This window comes from Vigna radiata, unplaced genomic scaffold, assembly GCF_000741045.1.
Source record: "Vigna radiata var. radiata cultivar VC1973A unplaced genomic scaffold, Vradiata_ver6 scaffold_288, whole genome shotgun sequence".
Classification (NCBI taxonomy): domain Eukaryota; kingdom Viridiplantae; phylum Streptophyta; class Magnoliopsida; order Fabales; family Fabaceae; genus Vigna; species Vigna radiata.
Window position 1 is genome coordinate 238274 of NW_014543450.1, and position 20379 is coordinate 258652.

The window sequence follows — 20379 nt, forward strand, 5'->3', positions numbered from 1 at the left end:
CATATGAAGAATCATATAAATAAACAAGAGTTTCAATAAAAGAGAGTTTCAAAAGATTACATTGTTTCCCCCAACAATAAAAGGGTTTAGTTCACCATTGTCATGGTGAACTTAGATGAAAATAATGGAAGAATGGAAGAGCAAACCCTAGATAGGATGAAGAGGAGCCTAAGCATCCAAGAAATCTTCTCCAAGGAGTGAAAATTAGGTCTGGCCGCCCTCTTCTGTCAAAAGAATGAGAATGAAATCGCAGCAGGGCTATTTATAGTTGAGGAGCGTCACAGAAAATAGCCCAGGCCCAGCGGACAACCGCCCGGCGGCACACTTATGTCGCCCCGCGGTTTGCCTCTAATCGCGCCACCACCCGACTGTAGGGGGCCACCACCCGACAGTTTGCCTCTAATCGCAAATCCGCCCAACGCCCATGCCAGGTGTCTCTCCCTCATCTTGGACCGCCCAGCGGTAAATTTTGTCGCCGGGCGGTTTCTTAACTCTTCTTTTCTTCAATTTTCTTCCTCTATCTTGAGTCTGAGACCTTCATCTTCAATCCCAATCTTCATTTTCATCAAAATCACTACAAAACAATGCAAAACAAGCATAATATCGCTAAAAACAGCTTTTGACTCTCGACTGACTCATTTATTGAGTTTTACTTTATTCTAAGCTCATTCTAAGTCTTAAAGGGTGTAATTTGGTCGAAATTGACATATGAAAATAACTATTTTTCAACCGTTATCACAACCCCAAACTTAGAACCTTGCTTGTCCTCAAGCAAACAAAACAAAACAGCAAACAAAACAAAGCTTGGCTTTCTACTCATTCATCCAATAATTCAACATTCCTAAAGTACATGACAAGAACTACTCAACTTCAGATTTTTAGTGGAGTCAAATTAAGATGCATGCATTCTTCCAATTCAGTTCAGTTCACAAGTCATTCAACAAATGTTACACATTATGAATGATTAATCCACTAAGCACAGATGCAATCATGAAATTTAGCAATTCTCACCAGGCAAGTGTTTCACTTAATCACTCAAGTGTTTAGGGTAACACTCCAACACTTTATCATTCACAAGTCACATGAAACAAAATTGCCCTTAATCTCAAACAATCAAAATCTTCACATGCAAATGCCATCAAAAGGACTTTTCCAAGGCTTGTAATGAGGCTGGGCTAACAAGAAAATTGGTTTTTCTAGAATGCAAAATCCTTGAGTTAAAAGAGCTATCATAGTATTCAACATTCAAGAACAACTCTCTTCCTCACCAATCTCTCTTCTTCCCAACTTTTCCCCTTTTCTTTTGCATTGAGCCCCTCTTCATGCTTTTCTTCTTTTCTTTTCTTTTTCTCATGTATTTTTCTTTCACAACATTTGAGCTCAATGCTTTTTTTCATTTGCCCTTCAATTTCCCCCATGCAACCCCAAACTTGAACCTTTTCATAACATACAATCAAGTTCATCCCAACTCAAGGTAAAGAATTTCAAGAGAAGGGTTCACATCCTATTTAAGGCTAAGGTTCAAAAAGGGTATAATATTTTCAAACAATTTGGGTGAAAATTTGGCTAGAGAAGGGTTTTCAAAAATGGCCTTGATCATATGACATTCACATGCAATTCAATCAATCATCCAGATTAAGGCAATATCATTCATTCTTTCCTGTGAACAATACATACAACAATGAAAAATTTGGAGCTCAGTATCTCACACAACATGCTTTCTCACACAATTCTCATTCATGCACTCTACCCAGCATCATAACCACTATCATAAATCATCACCCATCTGTTTCACAGAATATCAACATGCACTGCAGCTCAATTATCATCCACATTAAATCATCAGCAAATAGCTTCATCATGCAAAATAATTAGTCAAACATTTTCAGAACAAGTATTCAAGCCAATCATACACACTGAAAATAAAATTCAACCTATTATACAAATTTAAATGCAAAAGTAAAAGAGAGAGAATCTAGGTTGCCTCCAAGTAGCGCTTGTTTAACGCCGCGAGCCTGACCCAAACCTGTTTAGCACTTGTCAGTAAGTGCAAATCCTTCCAGCACCCATCAGTAGGTGTACCATCCTATGTTTCAGCAATTTCAAAAAGTTTGACATCCCCCAGTAGATGCCACCCAAAAATAGTTCCAAAAATTCAAAAATTACATGTTCAACACAAACATAAAACAAAATAATAAAAATTGTTCAAAAATACAAAAAGTGCTTTCCAGCAAATCAACTCTTTTTCTTCATGCTGGGATCTTCATCGTGCCACTTGCTCAGCTTTCTTCTCTCCACCTTTCGAATTGTTGTGGAGTAAGGCCTTCTGATCTCTATCATTCCCTCCTCCTTGAGCTTCCTGTTCACAATCCACTTCCTGTTTTTAAATCGCACTGACATGCCACGCAGGAATGATGTGTCCTCTGAGTGGGTTGATTCCTCTATGCACACTTTCTTCTCCTCAAGAATCTGCAAAACATGACAATTATTACGATATTCAATACCTGTGGTGTTTTCTTCTTTTGCAGCTTCTCTTCTGGCCTTTTTGTATTTGGCTCTTCTTATTGCTCTCATCTTGGTTTCCTCAGAGCCATAAATTAACATTACTTGGTCATGATCTCTTAGCTTTATTCCTCCCTCATGGATACGTATGACCATCTTAGAAGTCCTCATGAAAGGTCTTCCCAATATTATCGGAATTCTTCCCTCATTGGCTATGTCCACAACTAAAAAGTCAAGTAAAAATTCCAACTCATTAATTCGGACAATTGCATCTTCCACCATACCGATTGGCTTCTTAATAGATCCATCCGCAATCGTTAAAGTAGTGTTTGTTGGTTTTAATTTTAGCCCTCCAATCCTTTTGAAAGCACTAAAAGGCATCAAATTAACGCTTGCTCCGGAATCAATTATGGCTCTCCCTATGTCCACATCATTGATCACACAAGGAAGCGTCAAAGTCCCTGGATCCTTCAATTTTTGCGGATGATCCTTCTTTCGAGGCTTAACCAACCGACCCTAATCGCCTTCATCATCAAGATCAATCACCTCTCCCAAATAGTACTTGATTCTCTTGTCATACTCAGGAATTCGTGGGGATGCTCCAGGAGTAACAATTACCTGATTGAATGTTTCTCTGAAGGGCTCTTGGTAACTGTCCTTTTTTTTCTCCTCCTGGTTCTTCTGCTTTTTAACCTTATGGTCATGAATTCTCTCCTCATCTTCATCCTCACTGTTCCCAATCTCAATTATTTCCTCAGCTGCCCTCCTTTTTCTTCTTGTCATAACAACTTTGCATTCATCTTTGGGGTTAACATCAGTATTAGCCATAAACTGATTTTTCTCTGTGGTTTCTACTCTTTTTGAGAACTGCCCAATCTGTGTTTCCAATGACCTGAAGCTAGCTTGATCGCTATTCAACTGAGACTCATAGACCTTGAAGAATTTATCAAATCGGTCACTTAGGTCTCTGACTATCTCTATCAAGTTGTTCACCTGCTGCCATAAAGGTGATGGTTGTTGCTGTCGAAAGCCTCCTACCGATCCAGAAGAATTTTTCTGATGTTGCGCAATACTGGGGTGATTCTTCGAACCCTGGCTGGAACTGCCTTGGTTGAAAGCCCCTTGCTTGTACGGAAACTGGGCTCCCATGTAGTTAACATCATGCTGCAACTCCTCGGGAAAAGCACACTGACCATTGATATGGTCTCCACCACATAAGTTGCAAAGTTGCTGCGTCTGAGAAACGTTCCTTACCCCCATTGGAAATTCAGCAAGGATCTTTGTCAGCTTGTCCAATTTCTGGGTCAGGAGATGATTTTGTGTTGCCATCACATCATTAGCAAGGAGATGTAAGAGGCCTCCCTTCTGCGCGCCTCTCTCACTGTGTACCACTTCACTCATGGCCATGCTCTCAATCAGATCATATGCCTCATCTTCAGTCTTGGTATTTATGTTGCCTCCAGCGGAAGCATCTATCATCATTTTAGACTGAGTATGGAGGCCCCCCAGGAAGGCAAGTAGATATGAAGTCTTATCAAGTCCATGGACAGGCGTCTTTCTTACCAAGCCTTTAAATCTATCCCATGCTTGGCCTAGAGTTTCCTCCATTCCTTGTTTAAAGGCCGAGATCTCTAACTTCCCTTGATTGATCTTGGTTGGCGGGAAGAATTTGTTCACAAATTTAGCTGCCAACGCATCCCAGTTTCTGAATGTACCTTCCTCGAAAAAATGCAACCTCGCTTTGGTGTTTCCCCCAAGAGATAAAGGGAACAGACTGAGTCGAACCCTGTCGTCAGAGACTCCATTGATCTTCACGATGTTGCAAATCTCGCTGAAAGTGGTTAAATGATCATATGGATTTTCATTTAACATTCCGTGAAACTGATTGCTCTGAACAAGCTGAATAAGAGCAGGGTTCATAACCATGTTGGTTGCATTGTCTGTAGGCAAAGCTATGTTGTTGAAGTTCATAGGACCCACCATGTTGGATGCGTCCCCAAGTGTACGTCTAGGAGGTGGTTGGTCCGCCATCTCCTCAATATTTTGTGCAGAGGTCTCAAAAGAAGAGTGCAAAAGTTCTTCAGGAGAAGGAAAACTTTCACTTGCAGGGCGTCTCACTTTCCTCCTTCTCCTGTCTAAGAGTCCTTCCAAAAGAGGTTGTTGGTCTTTTCTGCTTCTAGTGTGTCTTGTTTCCTGCATACACAAGAAACACACCCTAAAAGCACTTTTACAGAAAATAAAACAAAATTAAACAGAACAGAATAAAACAAATTATTACAAACAACTCAAATGTCAATCAATTCACACTACTAAAAATAACCTCGAGTCCCCAGCAACGGCGCCAAAAACTTGTTGACTCACTGGCAAGTGTACCAGATCGTGCAAGTAATATAATCGGTAATGCCCGATATCGTTCTTCCCAAGAGACTCGAAAGGATCGTTCGTGTGAATTAAAATCGTAAGACTTGTTGAGAGAAAGAATTGTTGTGAATGCAAGGACAGAAAATAAACATGCAATGGGTTGATTCAATTGACAAGAGAAAAAGCTATGGATGAATGAAGTTGTTGGGGGTTGACAATTTCATCTTATCCGCTCCCTCTTATCTACTCCTCTTGTTTAATGTACTTGATTATCCAATTGTTATGCAAACTTTCTTGACCTATCCTTAACCCGATCCCTCGGCGAAAATAGCCTATTACTAATTACCAATTTGTTATCCCTAACCTCCCCTAGCAATTAATAATGCATTAAGAACAAAAGCAAAAACAATTGATCGTCCTACCCCCTATCCCTAGGTTGGTATTGCTTAATCAACGAATTTCTCACCAGTTCATGACATTACTCTACGTTCGCATATCAATAAAGACAAACAACAGTTATCGAATGAGTTAAACGATAAAAGTATTAAGCGCATATGAGAACCCAACAATTGATAATCAAATCATATGAAGAATCATATAAATAAACAAGAGTTTCAATAAAAGAGAGTTTCAAAAGATTACATTGTTTCCCCAACAATAGAAGGGTTTAGTTCACCATTGTCATGGTGAACTTAGATGAAAATAATGGTAGAATGGAAGAGCAAACCCTAGATAGGATGAAAAAGGAGCCTAAGCATCCAAGAAATCTTCTCCAAGGAGTGAAAATTAGGTCTGGCAGCCCTCTTCTGTCAAAAGAATGAGAATGAAATCGCAGCAGGGCTATTTATAGTTGAGGAGCGTCACAGAAAACAAGCCCAGGCCCAGCGGACAACTGCCCGGCGGCACACTTATGTCGCCCGGCGGTTTGCCTCTAATCGCGCCACCGCCCGGCGGTTTGCCTCTAATCGCAAATCTGCCCAGCGCCCACGCCAGGTTCCTCTCCCTCGCCTTGGACCGCCCAGCGGTAAATTTTGCCACCGGGCGGTTTCTTGACTCTTCTTTTCTTCAATTTTCTTCCTCTATCTTGAGTCTGAGACCTTCATCTTCAACACCAATCTTCATTTTCATCAAAATCACTACAAAACAATGCAAAACAAGCATAATATCGCTAAAAACAGCTTTTGACTCTCGACTGACTCAATTATTGAGTTTTACTTGATTCCAAGCTCATTCTAAGTCTTAAAGGGTGTAATTTGGTCTAAATTGACATATGAAAATAACTGTTTTTCAACCGTTATCATAAAGTCCTACGAAAGAACGCAATGGGCTTCCTGTTTTGCATTAACACAGCACCAACACCTCCCCCTGAAGCATCACACTCCAAGTGAAACTCCTGAGTGAAATCGGGTAACACTAAAACTAGTGCACTTGTGATGGCTGACTTCAGAGCTGTCATGGCTACTCCAACCTTCTCTGTCCACTCAAACTTCCATTTTTTCAACGGTTTGGCTAGCTCCCCATATCTCTGCATAAATCTTCTATAGTAACCGGTCAAACCCAAGAATCCTCTCAAGGCTTTCAAGTTCTTCGGTTCCCCCCATTCCATTATTGCTTTGATTTTATCTTGGTCCATTTCAACACCCTGCTCTGAGATTTGATGACCAAGATAATGTACTCGCTGCTTTCCAAATTCGCATTTCTTTAGATTTGCAATCCACTCATGTTGTTCCAGCAACTGCAACACCATCTCCAAATGTTTCATATGTTCTTCCCAAGTGGGGCTGTAAACAAGGATATCGTCGAAGAAGACGAGCACCCACTTTCTCAAATATGCTACCATTAAATCATTCATCGCATTCTGAAAGGTAGCCGGCGCATTCATTAACCCAAAAGGCATCACCAAAAGCTTAAAGTGGCCTTGGTGGGTTCAGAAGGCCGTCTTCGAAATATCCGCTACCCCTATCCTAATTTGATGATAGTCGGCCTTCAAGTCCAGCTTGAAGAAATATCTTGCTTCCTTGAGTTCATCCAGCAACTCTTCAATAACCGGTATCGGGAATTTATCCGGAACAGTAGCTTTGTTTAGAGCTCGATAATCAACGCAGAACCTCCAGCTTTCTTCCTTCTTCTTCACCAAAATTACAGGACTTGAATAAGGACTCTGACTGGGCCTTATAATACCAGCTTTTAACATATCTGCAACTTGCTTTTCAATCTCCTCTTTCATGAGATATGGATATCTATATGGTCGGACATTTATAGGATTTGTTCCCTCTTTAAGCACAATCCTATGCTCTAAATTGCGAACAGGTGGCAGCCCTTCTCTTTCCTGGAACACGCGTCCATGGGATTGCAGGACAGCTCGTAATTCCACTACCTGCTTCTCTGCCAAATCCCGCGCCACCTCACCCCCGTTTCCTGCTCCACTACACCTAACTCCCATACCAATGCCCATGAGTCACCATCCACTATCTTCCATAACTCCCTAGGTTCCACCAGCTGTCTTGATAAAGTTGGGTCCCCCCGGATCGTGATCCTCTCGTTCCCCACTCCGAACCGCATCGACATCTCCCTCCAGTTAATCACCACTTCACCCAGTTTAGCCAACCAGTCAATTCCCAAAACGACGTCCACGCCCCCCAGTTCAAAGACATATAGCTCCTCCTCCACCGTGGTATCTCCCAAGCTTATTCGAACTGTTTCGCATCTCCCCCTCGTCACCTTCTTATGACCGTCACCGAGACTCACCGTATATGATGGCGTATCCACCACCGGTAGCTTCAACTCCTCAACCACCCTCCGCCTAATGAAGTTATGGTTGGTCCCACTATCAATGAGGACCACCATTCGTTTTTCCCTGATCAACCCTATCAACTTCATCGTTTTCGGCGGCGTCAACCCCTCCGCAGAACACGCCGGCAACTCCATGGGTTTCGTCTCCTCGCCAACTTCTTCCTTCGATTCTTCCCCCTCGTCCTCTACCAACAGTAACACTCTCAGGCTCTTCTCCGAGCACCTATGACCGGGAGCGAAAGGACCCCCACATTGGAAACATCTCCCTTCGGCCCTCCTTCTCAAGTACTCCGGGTAAGGTAAGTTCCTTACCATTCTTCCTCCACCTTCGCCCCCCGTCGTCGCATTCCCCCTCACATTTGTATTACCGGTCATCGACGACCCCTCTCGTCGGGTTGCTCCTCCCACTTCTGCCCCACTGGGTCGGTTTACAGAGTTGCGATCTCCATCTCCCTGAACAATTGTCGTTGTCACCCGTACACTCGTTGGATTCACCCTTCCTCCGTTCCAAACTACTCCTTGTGCGCGGTTCATCGCATCCTCCACGTCCCTCGCCACCCTCACCGCGATCATAAAATCTTGGGGATCTTGGATTCGCACTTGCCCCTTTATCTCCTCTCGTAACCCAGCTCGGAAGAATCCCAATATCAAATCCTCCGACAACCCCTGGGTCTGACCCAATAACATCTCGAAACCACGAACATACTCCTTCACCGAGCCTTCTTGTCGCAATGTGGCCAATTGTTCGTAATCAGTTCCCCTAAACCCACCTCCAAAGCGATTAATCAGTCCAGCCTTCAGACCCACCCAAGAAAGGTTCTTGGTCTTCTCCCTCCAATACTTGAACCAGTAACTGGCACTCCCCTCTATACTAATGTAGCCAATTCCACCTTATCTTCCTCCGCCACTTTCTGTATATCGAAGAACCGTTCAGCCCGGTTAATCCAACTATGCGGTTCTACTCCTTCAAACGACGACAATTCAACTCTTTTCCTCCAATTTTGGGGAATTCCCCCATTATCGTGCCTTTCTTGACTATCGTTCACCGAATTGCTACTTCCTTCAGAGCCACCCCTTTGATTATTGTTACCTCCATTATTGTTACCTCCATTCATCCCTCTCATCAATTGTTGTAGATCACGCTTGATCGCCGTTGTCTCATCCTTGATTCCCTCCACGGTAATCTCAAATTGTTCAATCTTCCCTCCGTTTGACTTTCTATCGCTGATTCCCCTCTTCCTTGGATCCTGCAGGTCAGACCAAATGTTAGGTTCTTTAATCAAGAACCTAATAGAAATTCACTCCTCTTTACCCAAACACAACACAAGAACACTAAATAGCTTCTTTATTCTCAGAACAATCAAGATACAATGTAGAGAGCCTAACCTCCCCCTGATCAGGACAACACGTTCCTATCAAACAATGGTATTTACTTCGCTAACCCCTCAAACTAAACTCACAACTCTTATATACAAACCTCCTAACTATCCAATCTAACTGCCTTGGCAGTTAGGCTGTGAACCGGTCTGTGTACCGGTTCTCCTTCTACAATATACAAGTAATGGCCTAACAAAGGCCATAAGCTCTTTCTCATAAATCAATTTATTCAATGATCCTGCGGATAAAGCTTTGCTAAAGTATGCTATAGGCTTCTTATCTTGTGTCAACACCGCACCAACTCCCCCTCCGGAAGCATCACATTCAATATGGAATTGTTTCTCAAAATCAGGTAGCACTAGCACGGGTGCAGTGGTCATCGCCTCTTTTAAGCGTCTCATTGCCTCTTCTTCCTTCTTATTCCACTTATACTCCCCTTTCTTCAATAATTCAGTCAACGGTTTAGCCACTTTTCCATAATCCTTGACGGTTATACCACCTCGTTTTGGGTTTGGTTGAACAATTTCTGTTCGCGACACTGTCCCTATAGGCCTACTCCAATTTGATACAATTTTTTCCATTCCCCCTGTCTTCGTCCCGCCATACAACGCCTCTCCGTCTCGTGCCATTTGCATCGCATCCATCAACTCCCGAGGATCCAGCAATCTTACTTGACTGCGTATGGGTTCTTATAATCCCCCCATGAAATACCCCAACAAAATCTCCTCTGGCAGATTCGATGTCTGCCCTACCAACATTTCAAATTCCTTAATGAACTCATCCACCGTTCCTGTCTGTTTGGTGGTGGTCAGCCGTTCAAAAACAGTGCCCCTACTTCTATCCCCAAATTGTGCCACCAAAGCTTCCTTCAATCCCGCCCATGATTGATTACGAGCTTTCTCCTTCCAAAATCGGAACCAATATCCGGCGCTACCCTCCATGCTCATATACGCCAATCGCACCCTCTCCTCATCATCCGTCACTCCTTGCAAATCGAAAAACCTATCTGCCCGATTGATCCAGATGAGAGGATCCAATCCCTCGAAAGTGGGTAGTTCCACTTTTTTCCTCCAATTGACTGCGCTTTCAGTACGAATACCTCCAGTTTCGCCACCGTTCTCCCCCGTTTTTTTGACGTTTTCGTTTACCGAAGCTTCGCTCCCCTCCGACTGTTGGTCATCTGGACGTCGCCTCTCTCCCCCAACATCTTCGCAATTTCTTTCAATTCTTGACGAATCGCCAATGTATCTTGGCGCAACGCTCCAGTCTCAGCCTTAATCCCATCGACCGCACTCTCCACTGTCTCCATCCGTCCCTCTATCACGTTAAATCTTCCGTCAACTTTTCCCTCCATGTATAATCCCATGCCCTCCGTTCGAGTATCCGGCAGGTCAGACCAAAATGTTAGGTTCCTAAGTATTGAATCTTACTGTTCTCACTATCACACAGTATGAACAACAAAGAATTATGAATGAAAGAACTGTATTATTATGAAGAATGTATCTATGCAAAAACTGGGAGCCTAACCTCCCTCAACAAGGTTCAGTGAACCTGTTCTTTACATCAACAAACAACAACAACCCCTCTTTCTGTTTAAACAGAGACTATTTATACACACCCTTCCCGCCCATTCTTCTAACATATTATTTGGTTAAACTTCCCCCTTTTCTACCTAACTGTTAAGACAAGTAGTCACCTTACTCTTTCCCTCCTCCTATAAACTAACCAAGGCCTATCAGTATAAGACCTAGATATTCAATCTAATGCAACAGTTCACAAAAACAACCCGCCTAGAATTCACAGTTCACAGTTTCTTGTCGCTGCTACATATACATTATATTCACGCATCTAAGACAAAAATAACAAAAAAAATTTGTTCTGTTATTTATGAAGATGCTGATTAGGAAGCAGGTTAATGATTAAACAGGGCAGGAGGAAAGACAAAGATACCCCAAAAACAAATGCATACAAGACTGATCTCATTAATGATAAAAATGTCAAATTAATGTAGAATATATCGTCATTATATTCTAGCTGGAAAATACAAAACATAACTTGTGATTTTTATACAAGTTATCTATTACCTATAATTTATCAAAAAATTATAAATACATAAAGCTTTCCTTGAACCAACAACTATGTAATTCTTCCATCTTCATAAATTGAAGTACAAATCAGAAACCATTTGTTCACAAATTGAAGATAACACAAACAAAAGCAACCAATGATACGGCATACAATACAGTGACCAAGTGTATATATACAAATTTACTTGTGCATGTATCTATTTTATGTGTAGCAATATCATTATGGTATATGGGTGGGATGGAAAACACCCGTAACTAAACTTAAACCACTTCCACTTAATTTATAATTTGTATCTTTCTGGATAAATTTATAATAATTAATCACTAATCATCATTAGCACTAGAAGTATCAGAAGACAATCGCTGCTTACGAGCTCGCGCTGTTAAGCCAGCAAACCAAGCAACCCTCATCAACTGCAGACCGAGAATTAGCACCCACCAGCAGACCAGTGCCCTAATTGTATGCATCATCCATACCGGTGCATTGAGCTCAACCCCAAGCTTTAATCCCCTCATTAGTTGCAAGACACGGTAAGACTCATAAATTACAGGGGTAACCAGCCAGACTGGTGATTGCCAATGCCAAGTCAACATCTCTGTCAGAAACTGTACTGATAAAAGAAGAAGATAGGGACCAAGTAGAACTGCAAACGGGATGAAAGGTAGTTGAGGTTGGAGAAAGCCTTTCTGAGATCCAAACATCAACAACAATGGGATAATAAATCCAGTAAGAGTTGCAACAACGTTCCAGAACTGGTAACTGAAGGGAGCCTTGCTTTTGCATTCTTCTGTTGGATACTTTGGCCGTGAACAAGCATCAGCCATAAGGAGAAAAAGGGATGCACCAATGTTAAATAGGCAATCAAGTCCAATTAAAGAAAGCAGGCTGGCTATATTGGGGCCGAGAAAGATGGAAGATATTGGTAACCACAATGTTGGGACCATGCCAGTTGCAAGGAGAACAGAAGGACCCAGAAGCCACAACGGCCATTTGAAAAACTGAAACTCCAGGCTGGGCTGAGACCTTGTCTCTACTGCCCCTTCAGCATTCGCTGTTGATGAGTCAGCAGTTTTACTAGATTCAAGAGTTTCAAATATATTGGCGCTCTCAGGCAAAAATTTATCACTTTGATTATCAGTAGGAGCATATGTGACAGATGATGACTCCCACGGGGTTAACTTCGTGCAGCATACGCAGGATAGGTTAATGTGAATACTAGGAAAGGCGGATCCTGGGTTTTGGAATAGTTTTCCAGATTTCAATAATCCTTGGTTTCTAGGATTCACCCTTCTGAATGTAGAAGCATGTACTTTATAATGAACTTGAGTTAACGAAGCCAATGCTGTATTCATTCTTGACTGCAGACACTCTAAAGGGTTTAATGCTCTTTGTTGTCTTGCACCTGAAGTAAGATATATCAAACACAACACTGTTAAACTCCAAACATCAAGAAATTGTGGACTGTAGGAGTCAGTGTGTAATGTGATAAGAAAGCATACATCACCAACTTCAATGCCACCTTAAGAAGAGAGTGTGTAAGTCTAACAATTTAAAAGGAAAATCAAATAAAAGAGTTAGTCAAGAGACCTGAGCAATGTTAATTGCAGGACCTCTGCCACCTTGGACTATTTAAAAAGTACTGTTCTCAAAAATGAGATAGGGACACATTCCGTTACACCACATGTCCTACGATATTCAAATCTATTTTCAGTTTCACATGTATTTTCTTTTCTCACCAATTCTTAACAAGAAAAAAAGAAACAGTGGACGTTGTACTTCAAGTGTAACAGATGCAACAAAGGTGAAAAACAGAAACTTAGGCAGATTTCAGAGTAAGTCATATAAAGTGGTGAGAGTTTAAACAATTGCACTATTTGATAAGACAAACTGATAAAGCTGGAAGTGTGGACCAGACTTACAGGGCAGACCCAAGATTTGGAGAGTGCATGCTAGGAAGAACAAAGGTGTGAAAAGAGCAGACGTAGTGGGTGTAATTGAATTACCAAATGTGTGAGGCAGTATTCGGGCTAGATAGGGAATGCAATGTGTAGGAAAAGAGAATGACATCCAGAATTTTGGGAGAATTCAATTATGGGCAGAGGGCATTAGCCTCTCCTAGGAGCTCGGCTCCAAGACAGGATTGGTTTCCTTCTGTATTTACTTTCTGTTATTGAATAATACAAACAGCCATGATTTGCACCTGCGTTATTCATGACCAGAGAAACAAAAGTCTCGTACAGGCACAAAAAAGGGGCTTTTTGCATTAATTCAATAATAGAAAGTAAATACAAAAGGAAATCAATCCTATCACCACAGGTCCGAGCCTCCTACAGAGAGGCTTATGCTCTCTGCCCATAACAGAATTCTCCAAACTTCTGGCTGCCACACTCTCTCCTAAACATTCCCTAAATACACCAAAATCTCTAACACATTTGGCAATTTAGTTACACCCATTGCCACAGCCACCTCATCTCCTCTTTTCACACCCCGTTTCCTGCTAGCATACGATCTCCAAATCTTAGGCCAGCCCTGTAAGTCTAGGACCCACTCCCAGCTACATTGCAAACAAAGAAAACCACAGGGAAGTCTTTTATATGGAACAGGTGTCGGTTTACTACAATAGAATTGAATCAGATCAGTAAGTACAAGCAGTTGTTGATATATATCTCATTAGGCAATATCAATAGTTGTCTAAATTATCTATAGATTTTTCCAATTTTTAACAAACCACTCAGCTCAAATTCCAAACCTGTAACCTAAAATACTGAAATACAAAACAGACTCAGCTCAAATTACAAACCTGTAACTAGGAAGCTGTAAATTTTCAGGATTTTAATCTAGTTTCTCAGGGATTTTAGTCAGCTGAAAAGAAAATTAAGTTTACTGTGATATATTTCTATTCAACTAAGATATCAAAGTAGTTGACTATTTCCACAAAAAGCGGTTCATATCATAAAACATTTTCTTGTCACCAATGGCAAATCAAAACTACCGAATTTGATGCACAATATGGCATACTTAGTTTAAGTTAGCTAGAATTATCTGAATTTGAAGATTTCAGAAATTCAAAGTTTAAAATTACTGGGATTTACTCATTCATTTTCAAAATCCCTATTATTTAAGGGGCAGCGGTTCCACTCAAAAAACAAAAGTGGCACTAGGTAAGAAAATCTTTCATTCTTAACTAAACCACTTTACTGGAAATGAGATCATTTGTAATTTGTTGGATCAAGTGTTTACCATTAAGCAAAAAAATATAATTAATAGTTAGGACACAACTTTTTCTACTTAAGAGTATAACAACTCAAATCTCACAATTTGATTATGACTTGAACTATTAAATCTTCGCCATAGGAAAATTGATGCAACTCGCTACATATATGATTATTGTCCCTAGAAGTAAGCTTATTTTATTCTATAAAACATTAGAAACTTTTATACCTATCCCAATTTCCCAACAATGTTCAAACATTCCTTGTCCCAAAAGCCACATTTGGGCAATCACACAAGGACTAGCAATACTATAAAATAGTTCCGATTGTACAACAAAACAACAATAAAAGTCTTTGTCCACTAAGTGAACTTGACTACATAGATCAAATATCAACAAATAATTCCAGTTGTATACTGATAGAAAGAATTGAAAAACAAATACATTAGGCAGAGATACCTAAATGACAAAAATAAGGTTAGCAAAGAAATGGACTGTCTTCTTGGCTTTCTAACGCCATCATTTCATTTGGGTGAATCCAAACACACTGATATAAATAGAAACAAAATTGAATACCTAAAAGTCTATACCTTTCGAGAATAAGGGAGTATCCAAAACGAAAAAATAAAGCGTACTAAAGGGTCAGGGTATCGTGAAAACCACCCTCCATTGTTTTAGCTATCAATCACGAATTAATTTCTCTTCGTAAATATTTTAATATTTTATACATATGATTCCCTCGGCTCTATTGATTCACACATATTTCCACAAAACACTTCAAAGAGAAAAAGCTAATAGAAGAAACTTCAAATTAGCTTCTAAATAAGTTAAAATTAACTTATACCTAAACTAATTTATGCTAATTTCAGTTTCCAAATAAGCTTTCTTTTTCTTAATTTTCTCTTGTGCAGAGGCTATAAATTTTACAACAACCAAGTCTATCAGGAAATGCCATAATTCTTCGACCTTGATACAGTTAGCACCTAATCTAGGGCTTTATATAACATGAATAATTTAATTCCAACAAAAGATGAACGAAAATAACAAAATCTCGATGACCAAACAGGGAACAAAATAAACGGCGAAAATAGTACGATGAAATTGAAAGGTAAAGTTGAACATGAAGAAAGTGGAAATTGAAACGCGAGAAAATGGAGAGTGACCTTTCGTTGAAGTGGGTGGTTAAAGCAGGGGCTTCGATTCAGAGGAACATTCTCCTTCTGAAGTTATCGCTTATCAGGTTTTACAATTACTCTAACACAAATGTGGATCAAAATAATGCTACCACAAATAAATGTACAATTGATTATATTTTAAATTTTGAGTTTAATGTTATTTTTAATTATGAGTTAAACATGTTTTTAGTACAACATTTTCGTTTTAGTCCCTTTTCCAAAAGTTACAATTTAATTCTTCAACCTTATAAAATTCTGATTTTAGTCTTTTTTAGTAATTTTTTTTAACTTTATTTGTTGTTTCAAGTCCATTTCATTATAGTATTTGGATTGTTTACACTATTTGACACATTTTTGCTTCAATCTTAACTGAGAAACGTGCTGGAAACAGCAAATAAAGTTAAAAAAAATTAGTAAAAAAGACTAAAATCAAAGTTTTCTAAGGTTGAAGAACTAAATTATACCTTAGTTTGAAAGAGAGACTAAAATTAAAATTGCCTCTAAAAACATATTAATTTAACCCTTTAATTATTGATAATATTTCTAAAAATATTGTTGGAATTTAGAGAAAAAAAAAATAGATTGGAAAAGACCAACTAAGAAGATCCTTTATACATATAGAAATAAAAAGAAAATAATAGCTTAAGGAAATTCTGAGAGAAAAATTTGTGGTTAATTAGACAAGTTGGAAAATCACATCCAAATGTAAGAATAAAGTCTCTTTGTAATTTTAATGACGGGTGAATTTTATTTACTAATTAACGACATTATACTGTCACTAGTAAATTAATTATAATTATAATAATTATAATGATATTATTATTATCATTATTGTAACAATGATTATTGTAACATCCCAACAAATATAACTCAAAGCTATAATTCATTCTTAGGAGTCAACATTAATAATATAGAGAGAACAGTAAAGAATAGGCACAGGAGTACGAAAGATACTTAGAATTTAAAACTGAACAGTTGGAATATAGGTTACAATGTTTACAAAATGGACCGAACGGTCAAGAACACGGTTTTGCTGACCGAACGGTCAACATTAAAAAGGTTCCTATACATATCATCTACAAAATATAAAACAAAGGAAATCACTATACTAAGGACCGGACGGTCCTGCATAACTCTCGGGTACGGCTTCCACTGCGTCTTCCAGAGTATCCTCCAAAGTAGCCTCCAAGGTAACTTCTAAGTTATCCTCTGCTCACATCCAAAAAGGATGATCATTGCGATGAAGAGAATGACCGAACGGTCGGATACCGAACGGTTAAGTGGGCAAAGATAAAACAGATAAGGGTAAGCTTACGTAAATTTAATTAATCGTTTCAACATACATGTAAACAAATAAACAGAACCAAGTCAACATGTTATACACACAAGTACTACACATGCATACTAAGTTCATCAAGGTATGACCGACCACTAAGACACTGTCCGGACGGTATGAACATGTAGCTCGGTCGTCCCTAGCACCCGGTGTGGTGTAGTAACTGTCTCTCTGATCAGCTGCCACCTGAGGTTAGCCCTCAAACGGTTATCTACTCATATAACCGCGGACCTCCTGCCATTCCCACGCATGAGTGACCTCTCTCGACTTGAGAAAGCGTCCTCACGGAATATCAGGATCAAGGACAACACCTNAGTCATTCCCACATTCATACTTTACCAATCAATACCAAATTCATGAGTCATTCCGCCAGTGGAATTCCCTTACTTAGTCAAATTCAACAAATGTTCATTATTACTTCCAATTTGTTAGGGTGCTGAGAGGAGTACCAAATATCAAATACTGAATCATAACCAATAGTGACCGAACGGGTTACAATCAAGTGGGTAAGATGAGTATCAAGAATTTAAGTAGCTGACCAGACGGTCATATCTAAGGTAAAACTGAATAACAGAAGTATATCAATGGTGGATAGGATGATTAGATAAAGAATGAGATCGTAGCTTAAGGATTTACTATAAATGATAGTCATTCGAACGGTTTGACATAATATCATAAAATAGGGATTAAGATGGTCAAAGGTTGGTCTATGACCAAACACTTATCAGACCGAACGAATTAATAAAGAGAAACTCTTTAAAAGAGTGAAAGAACACTAATAAATTAAGCCGGACGTTTTAATAAATAGAATCTCACTAGACTATTCAGTCATTAAGTGACCGGACGGTACCAAAGGAAGAATATCATATTTGTAAGTTTCATATGTTAAGTGTCAGCCTAAGGCCGAACACCTGTAAGGCCGAACGCTTGGTTTATGACCAGCATTCTTAAATAGCTATCAAAAGAACACTTTAAAGGAAACCAATTTAGTTTTAGTAACTATACTAGGCCGATCAGTTTATAGACCGAACGGAACAAGGAAGACCGAACGGTCCTAATGACCTTCGATCTCAAATTCACATTTTCTCTAAATTTCATACATACTCTTATCAGTGCAGAGTTCATAGTTCATACTTATCATACAGCTCATACAACAACATACCATATTCCAATCATACGAAATCAAGCAACATACTTTAGATATCAAACATGCATTAAATCAAGCACATATTCAAACCATACAGAAAATCATAATTAAACTTTATAAGCTTCCCTTACCTCTAATTCTAGCTAAGTCTTTGAAAGTAGGTTGGTAAGAACTATCCCTTCTAAGGCTTCCCAAATTCAGTTTCAAACTAGAAACCGGACGGTTCAAGTGAGAGAGGAGATCACCAGAAGTCTTCAGGTGTGATCTGAATGGTGATCGGAACAGTAGCTTGATTAGGATTTTAGAGAGAAGGCAAGGAGGTTTTAGAGAGAAGGAGGAGAATTTGAGTTTTTCAGAAAGTTAAGTTTGAGGAAGAAGAAGAAGATTGCATGCAAAAGTGGCGTCAGGTCTTCATTCTCACCTTATATACTGCCTCCAATCCGAACGGTTGGCCAACTCCCAGCGTGACACCTGACTTCCACTTGCTGGGGTTCACTGCTCTGCTGCTGCTGCATGGATCACGAGGGAAGGGAATTAAAAGGTTGGCAGAGTTTGTCTCCCACTCACTAGGGGAGAACCGGACGGTGACACATGTACTCCACTTAAGTGGGATATTAAATGGGGTGTGACAATTATTATATCGTTTAATGGTGTGCTTTATATTGTTATTTATATATATATATATATATATATATATATATAATATAAAGATATATTTTTTTAGGTACTTTTTATTCGCATTTTATTTTTTATAATATAATTATTAATTGATTTTTAGAAATAATTTATATTTTGAAATATTTTTATAAAATTAAAATTGTTACACTTTTTTTTATTTATTTACGGTAAACATTCGCTTACGTTTTTGTTATTTTTTTCTCATATACTAATTTAATCAATTCATATATATTATTAACACTAGTGTCGAAACACTATTTAACGTCGGTTAATTTGGGCTTTTAACGTCATTTACACAACAGACGTCTATAAGGGTGACGTCCATGGGACTTCGGAAATCCTCTTAACCGACGTCAATATAAACGTCGATTAACGATATCCACCGATGTCCATATAGACGTCTACTTATACCCACACTGACGTCTAATTTCTCTATATAGACGTCCACCTATGCATAAAACCGACGTTTATATGAATATATAGAGGTTTAAAATGACACTAACTGACATCTATGTTCCTTATAGACGTCGGGCCTGGCACTAACCGACGTCTAACAAAGGCATTGTGTTTTAGTGCAGTTTTGATCCAGACTTTCAGTAGCATAGTGCAACACTCTCCTCTCGCTAGTTTCCCCACAAAAAAAGCTTGCGTCTTTTGAATCTTCTATGACATTTCAACCCAAAACCGAACCTTGGTCCATGACTACTTCCCATTATTCAACCGCAAAAGAAAAAATTACAGTGACACGAGAACTAGACAAGGACCCAAGTTCCATTTTGGGTCGAGAAGCCATAGAAAACTCAAAAGATCGCCACTCTTCTTGTGAGGAAACCAGCAAAAGGAGAATGTTGCACTATGTTACCCAAAGAAAGGATCAAAACTATACTAAAACACAACACAAGGAAAACAAATTTTAATCAGTTCAACCACAAGATAATAGATGAAAGACTAAATAAAGTTTAAACTGTAAGCATAAAAAAAAAATCACGCACCTGGGATGCAAGAGAGAAAAAGGAGAGGAGGAAGACGAGAAAGAACAATAGAATGCCAAAAAGAGAGAAAAAAAAGAGGTGTGGCAAAAGAAAAAGGAGAAGAGGAAGACGATCGATATCAGAAACTGAATGCCGCGAAGAGTTGCGGTGTATTTAAAATGGAATTGGGCGTCGGTTATTCTCCAAAAACCGACGTCTATAGACGTCAGTTATCCTACTAATCTGACATCCAAGTGAACATTTAAAACTGACTTTTTGAATACCCATTAGACGTCGGTTTCTATCAGGGGGAACCGACGTCTAGGAAGCTGAACCGATTGACGTCTGATATCCTGTCAGGGATGTTCACGACTGTTGGTATAGGCCACCGACGTCTATAATAACATACACGTCGGGGCCCTAAATAGCCGACGTCTCAAGCCCTCGAGTTTTGTAAACATAATTATTACAGGTATAATAGAAGTCGCGTAGCCCGAAACGCCGACGTCAACATTGAAGATTTTTTTGTCTTTCCCGCCTTCCAAACATGCCTTAGACGTCAGATTTGGACTACGTGACGTCTAAACGCCTGAGAATTAGGTGAAAAGCATTAAATGCAGCCTAGTAGACGTTGGGGTGCTGCAGTGCTGATGTCTTGGAATTAATAGACGTCTGTTTTTGGATAAAACCGACGTCTAGTTTACCAGGCTATTTACGATAATGCTACCGTCTGCTCCTGT

General features: G+C 39.6%; 1 protein-coding gene across 2 annotated transcripts; it reads right to left on the reverse strand.

Annotated features, from left to right (window-relative positions):
• Positions 1 to 11157: 11157 nt before the first annotated feature.
• Positions 11158 to 15607, reverse strand: LOC106754466. 2 transcript variants are annotated; one of them, XM_014636482.2, is made up of 2 exons: positions 15496 to 15607; positions 11158 to 12523 (listed from the first exon to the last, which is right to left on the reverse strand). In XM_014636482.2, the coding sequence occupies exon 2, from the start codon at positions 12471 to 12473 to the stop codon at positions 11445 to 11447; it is 1029 nt and encodes a 342-aa protein (XP_014491968.1). In that variant the 5' UTR covers positions 12474 to 12523; positions 15496 to 15607; the 3' UTR covers positions 11158 to 11444. The 2 variants fall into 2 exon arrangements, with proteins under 2 accessions (XP_014491968.1, XP_022633685.1); XM_022777964.1 differs by lacking the exon at positions 15496 to 15607 and adding an exon at positions 12621 to 15475.
• Between the last annotated feature and the right edge of the window lie 4772 nt (positions 15608 to 20379).

Bases quoted from the DNA above. Each gene is read 5' to 3' on its own strand.
- LOC106754466 (XM_014636482.2), bottom strand. From the start codon at position 12,473: ATGAATACAGCATTGGCTTCGTTAACTCAAGTTCATTATAAAGTACAT.